The sequence below is a fragment of the Ictalurus furcatus genome, chromosome 9, assembly GCF_023375685.1.
Source record: "Ictalurus furcatus strain D&B chromosome 9, Billie_1.0, whole genome shotgun sequence".
In the NCBI taxonomy this organism is placed as follows: Eukaryota; Metazoa; Chordata; class Actinopteri; order Siluriformes; family Ictaluridae; genus Ictalurus; species Ictalurus furcatus.
The window spans coordinates 18,778,123-18,790,918 of record NC_071263.1 but is presented as its reverse complement, the minus strand read 5'-3'; the positions used below and the strand labels follow the sequence as shown (position 1 = coordinate 18,790,918).

Sequence of the window (12,796 nt, the reverse complement as noted above, 5' to 3'; positions counted from 1 at the left end):
TACAAGAGTACAAGTAAACTAAAAAAAAATTAATACAGGGTAGTAAAATGTGGAACATGATAAAACAGCTGAAATGATTATATTAAACTTGTCTGAATGCCCCATTATATGGCTTAGTTATGTGTTTAATGTTTAAAGTGGCAGCATGTTACTAGGATAGGTTAGGCAAGTAATATTGTATTATATTCTACTGGTATGTTTGCCAGATCTATACATACAGCCTTGTGCTCTAAATAGTTTGCACATAAGTGATTAATTCTGTGTTTACCTTTTAACATTACATTTTATTTAAGAGTTCTTGTCCTACACATTCCTTTTGGAGAAGTAACAGTTAATATCTACTGGCACAGATGGTGGAACAGAATAATCCTCTTTAATAGGAGTCACTCCTCCCTGCATGTGGGTCTGCATGTATCTGATAATTAGCCTAATGGAATGAATGGAGACAAAGTGAAGAGAACAACATACAGATGTGTCATCCCTGTAGTGGGTCTCTTTGGCTGCTGAGTGACACACCACCATGCTGGATTGGATGCTGTTTTATCTTTACAGACATTTGCAGTGTTACAGTGTCTTGCTGAACTAGCTTCCTGGAATCCTTACTAGCCAACACCAGAGTTTGGATGTTTTTGGCACAGCCCATTGCAACAATGAATCTGTCACTAAAGGGTAAGCTGCTGATGTGTGCAGTGCAGTGTGAAATTAGTGCAAGAGACACAAGACAGCTATGACTCAGAAAGGGTTACCAGAAAGGACCTGGGCCTAATTCAACAAGTATGTGAACAAAGCAGCAGGCCATTATTTATAACATGATTGGTAGGATGATGATGACGGTTTGGGCACTGTGAATGTGTGCAGTACAGGAATAATGCGGTCTAGAATCATTTTATGCTGTCAAGCTCAATGTTTGTAATCACAGTGGAATAAAAGCAGTGCAACAGGACTGTCATTAAATCCTGTGACCTAATTAGGCTTTATGCTGACTTATCAGGTTGGTATGGACCTGAGACGCGCACTCGAAAGATTGTAGACTGTGTAGGGTGATTATTATTGTTCTATCACTCAGTTTGATGTACAATTGTAGTTACATTTTCATATTAGACAATAGTTTAGTGCATCTATGGCTTGTTATCTGTTATTTTTTATTTTCTTTATTTTTCATGGTTCAGGCAACACATTAACTGAGGAGATTACATTGTGTGATTGCTGTACACACATGCTGGATATGCAAATAAAGTAGATTTTGAATTTAAAGATTCATTAAGTGTAATTGGTGCTCTTGGTTAGTACATATTAAATAAAAATAAATTAGACTAATTAGACTCATTTTAGTTCCTCTCCAGATAACTGTCTCAAGTGTCACGTTGATTTCTTTCACATGAGTAAATAGCACATCATGTCTGTTTTATGTTTTTAGCTTAACAATTTTTTTTGTGTGCAAATGCAGTGTGTTGTCTATTGAAAACGATTCATTTTGCACCTTTGGCACCATTACTAAGCCTGAAAGTCATGTTAGGAACTGGGCAAATGAATACTTCCAGAAGATAAAGGCCTAAATAACCCTTTGGAAACTTGTTTCTGTAATTTATAGACATATTAGAAATAAGAAGATATTACAAATTAAGCATACCTTTTACCAAGTCTTAACAAGTATAAAGTTTATCTCAATTACACCATAATTAAATAACCAGTTATTTTCCCCCAAATGATTACGTAATAGCTTTTTACCATGGTAAAGTTGGTTTCTTATTAGATTCACTGTACAGTCTAACCCATTGCACACATAAATTTATTCATTTTGGATGTTAATAAATCAGGGCTTTATTTTATATGTATGATGTTGGATCCCTTGAGAAGCTGTTCCCTTTTCAACAGACAGCCCTTGGGCTCTAAACTCTGTATCAGATTAGTGAAATGCGTGTCTGACAGAGCTTCAAAGCACACGTTCCCACGAGTCTCACAAATGCCTGCTTGAGTTTGTAATACAGTGGAAAATAATAAATGAAGTCTGAAAAACTGTCTCTTCTTATTATCATTTGAAAGTATTTTATGCTACTTCTGATCATTTATGTAATGTTTATTTATTGTTCTCTTTTTTCATTTAAATGAATTAACATTGACAGCTTTTTCTTCTAGCATTACCACTGAGCATGCCATAAAAGAGATATTTCAAGTACAATGTACAAAATCTTGGTATTATAAAACAGGTCTGAAATGTTGCTCTGACGTGTAATTAGGAGCACAGTAGCTGTGTTTAATAGAGGTAGCGGAGGGTCACTTTATTTTAAGGTGCAGAGGTTGTACCGGCTTTACAAGAGCTTACAGTAAGCCACTTTCTGTCAGTGTAGGAGTGACTTAACAGCAGCTAGACACACAAAAGAGAGCTACATTTAAAAGTACCAACAAACACAATGATATCTATTTAAATGTGGATGATTGTGGATATTAAATATTAAGGGCAGTATTACTGTGATAACTAGGACTCTGCTAAAATCTGTTGCTATATTCTAACATAATCCTTTAGTATGTTGTAGAAATGTATATTCACCCCAAACTTAGTCCAAGCTTCTCTATGGAAACAGAAGTCTTATATTTATCTGCATGTAATGCTGTGCTCAAAACTCATAGTGAATGTACAGGTTGGAACAGAATTTCATGCCAGTTACATTGCTTCTCTTCACCAGCAGCTAATGTACTTGCATTAATGTCACAGTGTTTTTCTTAACTGTGTGTGAATTTGAGAGAGTGGGTGTATGTTTAAAGAATGAATGTCTGTCCTGGCAACCAGCTGCACTTAATTATCCATCGTAATAACACGCGCTAAAGAAAGAAAAGCACAGAACATGCAGTTCTAGTCATTTGAGAATACATTTTTTTTTACTCACAGTTTTTCCTCACTGCCTAATCTGCTTGTTATTCTTTACACAATCTGGGCCTTCCTGGCATGTATCTAACGCTCGCCTAGACTTCAGAAATCTCAAGATGATTAAAGAAGCTTTGCACTCTATCCTTAGCTTCCAAAGGACACGCTTAATGTCTGCATCTTTAGTGGCAGGATTTTGAACATACACTACTGTAATGCTTGCTGCACTTCAGCCAGCTAGATGCTACCTGAAACACTGTTTGCATTAAATTTGTTTTAGTTTTCTAAATATTTGAATTATTATAACATCAGTTTGGATCATGTGTCCTTTGAGTGTGAGTATATTTTCTATTTCTTTGTTTATAATAGTAGATGCTGATTCCATGCTGTTTATATCTGGGAGACATTTAGAAATTAGAATTGGTGTGAATTCATGTTAGAAAAAAATATTTTAGCCTAACCAATGACTTATTCTGGTTTTATTCTGACAGACAGGGACATCAAGTGTAGGCAGATCTGAAGACTAAAAATAAGCACATTTTGGGTTGGGTAATCTATGGTTAATTGTTTTTAATATTATGATGACAATACAAACAATATGATATTACATATATACCCACATTTACATAAAAGCTAAAAATCACCAAAACATCAGAAAGTCATCAATAGTTGCTTATTCATATTTACTGACAGATATTCATCCTTCCCATCCTAATGCAATATAAGTGGCTTGATGAAATAAATACATGTTTCTCATTGCAATTAAATTATTATCAGCTTTAAAGATTAAACTGTGTTAGTAACAAGAGAATCATTTTCACTGTTTCACAATGAATAATTACATAACCATGAATTCTGTAATCCTTAAAACATTAGAGATCTTTTTATCAGTAAATACAGGCTTGTTTAAGACTAAGTGTAGAAACACTACACATTCTGAATCATATGGTGACTTACTTGTTTGGTCTGGGGTGCTGTTGTTTTTGTTGACAAAAACAAGTAGACTATTATTGATCCAGTATGGTTAAATTTATTATCTAACCATACAGGACGTTTCATTAAATCTTACAGTATATGCTACCTTATAGACACTAGATAGATTATTTATTTGTTTATTATATTTCTCTTAAATGCATCATGTAGTTATGTAATAAAATTTGTCTATTGTATGCAATGATTGCAAATTAAACTTTGTAATTTGTGATATTTTAAAGATAATGCACTGTAGACTGATCCTTTATTTAGAAGCATTTTGAAGTGTAAATGATACAGAATATCTCTCCTACAGTTTCGAGCAACTAGGAAGAATGCAGAGTGCAGGCTTCTCCAATGCAAGCTACCAGATTAGGAATGATTCCTTGTCTCATTTCTCCAGTGTGACCACTGCCACCCCAGCCAAGAGAATCACTTTCTACAAGAGTGGAGACACCCAGTTCAATGGTATCACGATGCCCATTAATAAGCGAAGTTTCAAATGCTTTGATGCCTTGCTGGATGACCTTTCTCAGAAAATGCCTTTGCCATTTGGTGTGCGGACGATCACTACACCCAGAGGAACTCGTGCTATTCAGAGTCTGGAGCAGTTACAGGATGGGGCCTGCTACCTGTGCTCTGATCGCCACTACGTTAAGCCAATCGATATGGAGGCTGCAGGGAAACGACCTGCTGTCTGGCATCACAATTACCCACTTAACACCCCAAGAAAGCCTTCCCGACCTGAACAGCCACCTGCGGGATATTCTGGCCATCACTACCATCGACAAGCAAAGAGGATTGTGCTGGTAAAAAACTATGATCCTGCAGTGAGAAGGTCCATTGTTTTGAGCAGAAAGAGGGCTCGAAGCCTTCGTGCCTTTATGGATGAGGTTTCAGAACTCATGCAGTGCAATGTCAGGAAGCTATACACCTTGGAAGGACGAAAGGTCAGCCACTATTTCTGCTCTTGAGCCATAGTTCGCATTGGTAAAACTTCATGGAGCATAGAGTTTCTTGTTACATATAGATGCAGAGGGGTTATAACCAAAAATTGCCATCTTTAGTATGATCTGACCAGAATATTATGAGATGCTCTACTAGTCAAAAAGTCATGATTAGATTTTAAATATGCTTAGTTTTTAACCTTTTCTAATGTTTTTTCTCACAATTAACTACCAGTCATTAGATTTTTTATTAAATATTTACTGTTAAAAGATAACAATCAGGTTAGCTAAAGGCAATATGTTTCAAATGATAACCCAGATGGTGCTTATAGAATGAAAGAAATAACATGCAGAGTTTAAAACTTAAAAAGTATATTTTTATGTTTACCACCTATGTGCGGACTTTATATTTGGATTCCCACAGATTGATAGTATGCAGAGCCTGATGCAATGTCCCAGTGTGCTGGTGTGTGTGGGCCGAGAACCCTTCAAGCCCCTACTTCTGGAGAATCTGAGAAAGAACTCAGAGGAGAAGTTGCCTGGGATAGGTGCAAGGTCACACTCTAGCATCTTCAGCGAGGGCCATGATGGCAAGAAAAATGGTATTTCATGGAGATATATAAATTAATAATGTTTTTGAAAGAAGACAGTGCTCATTTATTTGAGGAGGATTTCTATTTTCGGTTCCATGTTTCTAACAATAATATAAAATCAAATCAAATCTTCATGTATTAATATGTTTCTTGCTTCGATTCTTGCTTGATTTATTAATATGATTTACATTCATACATAAACTAACAAATTGTACTGAATAAGTAGATATCGGTAACAAAGGATGAGACAATAAACTGTTTATTTGTTTCAAAATAAATTGTTCATTATGATTTATCATATTGTATTTACAGTGAACTTTGGACTTGAGACCAAGAAAAGTATCATCCATCCAAGGTCAGATTCAAGTAACAAATCTACAAGGTTCTCCCTATCATCAGAAAAATCTTACCCAAATGGATCAGGCATGACACCAAGGCAACTGGGTTGTGTTACAAAGGAAGTTTTAATGAATGATGACATTGAAAAAAGGGTTTTCGTCAACAAAGATGGCAGTCTGTCTGTAGAAATGAAAGTTCGGTTCCGCCTAGTCAATGATGAAACTCTTCAGTGGTCCACTGAAATCAAGAAGTTGCCAACATCTACAAATGAATGTAGTTCTCTAGAGGAGGGAGACCCTCATTGTTTTCAAGGGAAAGTTGTATACTCTGAACCAGAGTCCAACACTGAATGTGAGGCTGAGGATGCCTGTTCACCAAAATGTCATCAAATGGACTTTATAGGATCCTACTGTCACAATTGCCACAACCATAGTCAAGGGTATGACATTTGGAAAAACCCCTTACACAAGGATGATGGAACCAGTGGAACCAGGAGTTCCTCTAATTCTGCGGGATCATCCGACAAAATTATGCACCAAAAAGCATCTGTGGACAGTGTGTATACAGTTTCCAGGTCGAGTGAGGAATATACTGAACATGTTGTAAAGAAGGCATCTTGCTTCCAACAGACTATTGAGGAGGGGGACACAAGGATTGAATATTGCTCAATAAGTCGTTGTTGCAGTCGGAATGAGGTGTCAACCAGCACCACAAAGTGTAATATACCCAGTGACACATGTGAGAGTAATACTGGGAAAATATATCACCATAATGATAATAGAAAAACAGATTATGTGGAATTGGATCATTTGAGCAAAGTCACAAAAGCAGCAGAACATTTGATTTCTGCTACCAGCAATTCATCCATCATCCAGTCATTCAAAAACGATGAGGGTGATTATTATGAAGACCTTTCCCCAAGAATTGCAAGAGCATCTCAGTGGTGTTCTGAGCAGGATAAACAGTTTACATGTGTACACTGCAATGGCAGTCAACAGTCGCACAATTTACAATCTTCCTCCATACCACCTAAAGTCTCAAGCTGCTCTGCTGATGCAGTAAAATCCAAAATGTCCAACAGCATGTATGCAGCACCAGAAGTGCCCCAGGAGGGTCATGCAGACACTGATAGTAGGGACAGTGCCAGATCTTCAGTTTCAAAAGTGTCCTCAAGGTCTCAATGCTGCTGCTGCAGCCAATGCATAGAAGCAATAACAGGCTTGATGGAATCTGATATGAAGAATGGTTTAAAGGAAGAGGTTCTGAATTCAATGTCGGATGACAGCAAAGTGTCTAATAAATCTCGAGCAAGAGCAAATTCACCAAGAAGAGTGATATCAGACAGTGGTGCTGACAAAGCATGCAAGGAGGAAACAAAGAGTGGGAATAAATCTATAACTGCCATGTCGACAAACACATGTTTCTCAGTGATGTCCACAGTATGCCCTTGTTGTGGTGGCTGTGGAAGATTATCAACACTACCAGCAAATATTCAGGATATGCCAGTCCAGGTAGCTGAGGAAGATAGTGAAGTTAAGTCACTTCACGAGAGATCATCTAAGGCACGTGGGTCTGAGAGATCTAACAAATGCACACATTGTGAACCACAAAGAGATTATGCTATTTCAAACATACTTGAGAATACTGAACCTGTTCAAAATAATATAGCTGAGGAGGAGGTCAGGCATGCCAGCTCCCAAAGTGCATTGTTTGATTTATCAAATAATTCTGCTGCTTCAAAAAAATCCAATAATTCAAACCAGCATGCATGTGGGAGATCATCTATTGCAGAAATGATTTCTGAAAATGCTGGAGTGGAGGATGTAGAAGGAAGGACCGAAAGTGCCAGGTCAATTAAATCAATTAGAACAGAAAAGTCAAACAGTGACATACCAGATGTAGTAACAATATCTGGACTAAAGAATCAAATTGATGAGGAAATTGGGGTTTTGTATATGGCCAAGGAAAATATACCAGAAATAGACACTGTAATGCAAGCTTCTGATATGGACACTAAAGAAAGAGTCCCTAGCGCAATGTCAATTAAAACACACTCTTCTAAAGATTCTGACAAGTCCCACAAATCAAACAACATTCAAGACACTGCAACTGCCTCACCACCAGTTTCTACAAGCCCTATTACAGACACACCTTATGAAAAAATACATTCACAGAGGTCAACAACTGAACTGTCCAAGAGTGCCAAAGTTTCTGTGAAATCAAATGCATGCTCAGAGAGAGATTTAGAGTCATTGTTGAATCCCAATGATATGACTGCAGGGCAAGACACTAGACAAACAACAGATGATGCAAAGTGTAATGCACAGAAATCCTTACTAGTGACCTCTCCATCACCAAAGTCACCAATTACGATCGGAAATAATAATCAGGCATTAAGTGTAAAATCTGGTCATTCTAAAGCATCTTCAAAATCAACAAGATCTAACAAACGTCACTACACTTCAAGCAGATGTGTTCAAAGAGTGGCAAATAGTCCCTCAGGAAAATCCAAATCTACAATGTCTCCCACTCCAGCCTCGCATGGCCTGCTAGATGAACCATTAAGTCCAACATCAACAGCTTCTGTTTCTCTTGGACTTGGTGCAGAAGAGAGGTCTGAGGACCTCAATGAACGATCCATGAGCAACATATCACAAATCTTTGATGAACCTAAATGTTTGTCAGAGAAATATTGCCCTGAACCCTCTGCACTAGATCATGCTGTTCACAATTCAGTAATAACAGAAACAAAAGAGAGGGTCAAAACAACTGTGTCTATATGTTCTTCAGTTTGGGATAAGTCAAAATTGTCTAATGTTATGCAAGATTCATGCAAGAATCCTGTAGTTATCTTGGGAACTGAATCTGAATGCATCATATCAGCCAAATCAAAGACAGAAAGCAAGGTAGCGGCCCAGCTTTTACAGAATGATGGTGATCATAGCGTGCCATCTGCATTGTCAGTGTCATCAGAGAAATCACAGCAGAACTCACACAGTAAAAACACTGCAACCATAAAAATGTATACACATGGTACTCAAGCAATCAATACAAATACAAATAAGGGTGAGACAAACAAAGCTTTAACAATATCTGGAAGTTCTTCAAAATCCAGTCAAAATAAAATAACCTCGGGGAAGGCTTACACCCACGGAGCTGCTACATCGGATCAATGTACTACACAGAGCAAGGAAAGATCCTTCTCAAACCTTGAACTAAAAGAAGCCAGGAAAACTGATTCTAACAATGCTGAAAGTGGTATTTCTTTAAAAACATCAAAATCAGACAAGAAACCTCCATCCAGGAATAAATATGTCACTAAGTCTGAATTGTCAGAAAACTGCACCACTCCAGATTCTAAAGGTGATAGTGTTTTGCCTCACAGTCCAGATCTAGTAAGGGAAAAGGATATGGATGCAAAACCAGACAGTAGAGGATCAAGATCAAACACATCAGACAAAAACTATGTCCTTGAAGAGATGCAGCATATTGACAGTAACTGTAAAATAACCAGCTTTAAACAAAAGAAAATTAGCAGCACATCACAGGAAAGAGCTGAGGATCATACTAAGGAAGCATTGATGCCATCTTGTTTACCTAATGCATCTCCTACAGATGTTGTAACGGACTGGCTTAAAAATATACCAATTGATGGTCCTATGTATGACATGGAGGAAGAATTCAGTGAGCAACATGATGAAACTCTCCTTCAAATACCTGCTGTGAAAGAAGAAGGATATTTTCCAAATGAAATTGAAGAACAGTCTGAAAAGTCAATGACAATGAAAGAATCTCAAGAAGTATGTGGGTCTGAAGGTGCAGATCCTGTTACAGAAGATAAAAATACCATCTGTGATGTAACACTAGCATGTAATGAGACATTTCAAACAACTGCAGCCAACAGTGATTGCAATCATCTCAGTCCAAAATTAAGTAAGAGAGAGGGTTTAACAAATAATTGTCAGTCCTCGATACAGGTCATGAAGGTCCTCTTAAGCCCCAAATTGGACAGATGCAATAGTTTGCCTGAAGTTTCACCAACATATGGGAGAAAATTAAGCACATCAGCCAAAGGACTACTAGACTGCCTTGCTAATTTACAAGTGATTGACCCAGATCCAAAGATATATGACAAATATAGTGAAATTATAAGCACTCTCCAGTCACTATGGATTAACAGGCCCTCTGAAACTGTGCAAGATAAGCATGAAATAAAAGTTCATTCAGCAGAGGATGAGTTTAACCCGAGGTCGTCTTCAGGGGTAGATGTAAGCAGTGGTTCCATAGGGTCTGGTAAAGGAAGCATCAGTGGTGGGCTTGAAAAATCAGAAGCAACACAAGGCAGAACAACATTAATTGCTGAACAGAAGGCCTTCCCACAGATTCAAGGAGATGCACCTATTGGGGGTGGATGTGACTCTTTATCTGCTACACCAGAAAACATAAATACTTCACCTGTCTCTTCAGATCCTGTAACTCCAGACATTGCTGAGAGGGTCCGATGCAGTCCCGAACATGAAAAACTAAAGAAGGAAGCACAAAAAGATGAAGGCCTTAAAGCCACAGACGATGTTGTTCAGGCTAATGAACATATAAAAGATCTTAAGGAAATAGCTTCAACATTCTCCATGACGACCTCTGAGAATAATGGAAATGTTAAATCAGTGTCTGATAAAGAACTAAATCAACCAGAAAATAACAACTCAAGAACACTACCATCAGATCAGAAAGGTCAGTTAACTAAGAGAATTTCACAAGACCCAGATCCAGTCTGGGTTTTGAGCTTGTTAAAGAAACTGGAAACACAATTTATGTCTCACTATGCAAATGCAATAGCAGAGTTCAAAGTACGGTGGGATTTAGATGACAATGAGACACTTGATATAATGATCAGTGAACTTAAAGAAGAGGTTCATAAACGGATTCAGTCTACTATAAAACGAGAGCTCCAAAAAATCCAAAGTCGAGCTGGTAGAACACCAAAACCACCAATAAGCATGCTTTCTAGAGATTCTACAGTCCAAACTGAGCAACGGCGAAGACGTCTTAAAGTTATGCAGAATAAATTTTATAACCTTTCAAGAAGTGAAGACATAAACACTGCTTCAGGTACTGAATTCAGTGACCAGCGCAGTGAAGATGAATATTGTCCATGTGACACATGTGTGAAAAAGAAGATGGCATCAAGAGTTGTCCAGTGTACTAAAGCTTTGAGCGTGGCTCCAGTTCTTAAGGATTTTGATCTTAGGCAAATCTTGCAAGCAAAGAAGGATCCCCATGTTGCTATGCCAGTACAGTTCAAAGTGAATGAACAAAAAGATCAGATTAAGGGTACTGATAGTAGCCTTGACCAAGATAAAAATAATTTAGAAGTGGTTAATGAGGAGGCCAAAGTACATATTATAAAAAGCCAAATAGGCGAAGATGATATTCTTATGGAGGAGGAGACTAAGGATGAAATCATAACAGAGCATGGGATTCAGGCCTGTGACAATGAAGATAAAGATGTAGGGGTAATAAATAATGGAGGATGGAGGAAACTGAAGGAAGGACCATCTGATGATGAAGATGATGGGCAGCCAGCTGAAGAGAAAATGTTTGATAATAACACTGATGGAGCAGATGATGGCGAAAGCAAACCAGAGAGGGAAAGACATGAAGTGGGAGAGGATTTGGAGTACAAGAGCAAAGGTAACAAGGACACGGAAGTAATGAATAGAGAAGATGAAGAGGCAGAAGAGGCAACAGAGGGAGATACAACAGCAGATGTAGAGGTAGCAATGGAAACAGATCCAGCTGATGAAGTAGATGCAGAAAGAAAAGAAGCAGAAAGCAGTGAAATTGAAGAGGGAGAAGGGAATCCAGTGGAGGAAAAGGAATCAAATGATGAAAGAGCTGAAGAGGCGGTGTCTGAAGGGGAAACAAATAAAGAGAGTGAAACTGGGGATGCTGAAGAGGAAAGAGACGAGACTGAAGAGAATGCAGAGATACCAGAAGAAGGTGAGGAAACAAAAAATAGAACAGGAGAAGAAACACAATCAGCCAAAGAAGGCAAGACATCCAGGGATGAATCAGGAGAGGCTGAGAATAGTAATGCGACAAGTGATGAGCGAACACAAGATGATGTGCCTGCTGCTGTAGCTGAAGCTAAGCCTAGAAAAAATGAAATAGGTGAAATCATAGAAAGTGAGAAAACAGAGGAAGATGGTACCACAAGAAAGAGTAAAGCTAATATGTCCACTGAAAATAGTGCAGATGAAAATCAAAGTGAATCTCCTGAGGCAGAAAATGAGGTTGAAAAGGAATCACATGAGACCAATGATAGGATATATATTCAGAAGCCAAGCAAAAAGAAAGATGGTAAATATGTAGCAGGACAGCTGGTCTCTGAGGAGGATGATGGTGACCAGGCAGACATGGATGATTGTGGAACTGATGAAAAGAGTCAAACTGACATGAGAGCAGAGAGTATTGAGAACCAAGCAGAGGATCCTGATCTTCCAAGTCCAATCTGTGGTGACGATTCTGACTGTAAACTTATTAGCCAGATAACAAAAACATCAATTGAATCCCAAACAGGATCACTGGAATACTCCAAAAATATGACAGTGAAAGAAAAGCTAAGGGACATTGTGAGTTTTATGGAAAGTTTGAATGATCAAGATTCATAGTTATTTATGAAATGTTTGAATAAATTATGAGGACACCAACGTGTCTCACCTAAGGGAATAAATCAGTAAGGGTCACTAAACAAAGAATGTTCAGAGAAATCCAATTTAAAGTGGATGAACTGGAGTTTTAATCTATCACCTGACTTTAATTTATGCACTTTATTTTTCAATGATATTTCTGCATTGAGACAACTGATTGAGATATTGGTTTCTGAAATGAAGTCAGAATACCTTAAAATGAAAATAATTGCTAAAACACATATTGTATATCCTTCAATTTGAATACATTTGAATTCCCATACTTAGAGCATGTAGTAAGAAGTTATTATAACTGAAACAGTTTAAAGGATTTTTTAATGAATGATTATAAATATACAAACAATATACAAACAATTTAAAGCAGACAAAATA

The 12,796-nt window shown here is 37.6% G+C and overlaps 1 protein-coding gene across 1 annotated transcript; it reads left to right on the top strand.

The window, feature by feature from the left end:
* The first annotated feature begins 3,732 nt into the window (after positions 1-3,732).
* Positions 3,733-12,385, top strand: rp1l1a (rp1 like 1a). Its single transcript, XM_053632875.1, has 3 exons — positions 3,733-4,785; positions 5,207-5,384; positions 5,688-12,385. Exons 1-3 carry the CDS (start codon positions 4,171-4,173, stop codon positions 12,383-12,385), a joined length of 7,491 nt encoding a protein of 2,496 aa, XP_053488850.1. The 5' UTR covers positions 3,733-4,170.
* Positions 12,386-12,796: the final 411 nt, after the last annotated feature.

Coding starts and splice junctions, on each gene's coding strand:
- rp1l1a (XM_053632875.1), top strand. CDS start 4,171: ATGCAGAGTGCAGGCTTCTCCAATGCAAGCTACCAGATTAGGAATGAT. Junction 4,786..5,206: donor ACACCTTGGAAGGACGAAAG/GTCAGCCACTAT, acceptor GGATTCCCACAG/ATTGATAGTATGCAGAGCCT. Junction 5,385..5,687: donor CCATGATGGCAAGAAAAATG/GTATTTCATGGA, acceptor TTGTATTTACAG/TGAACTTTGGACTTGAGACC.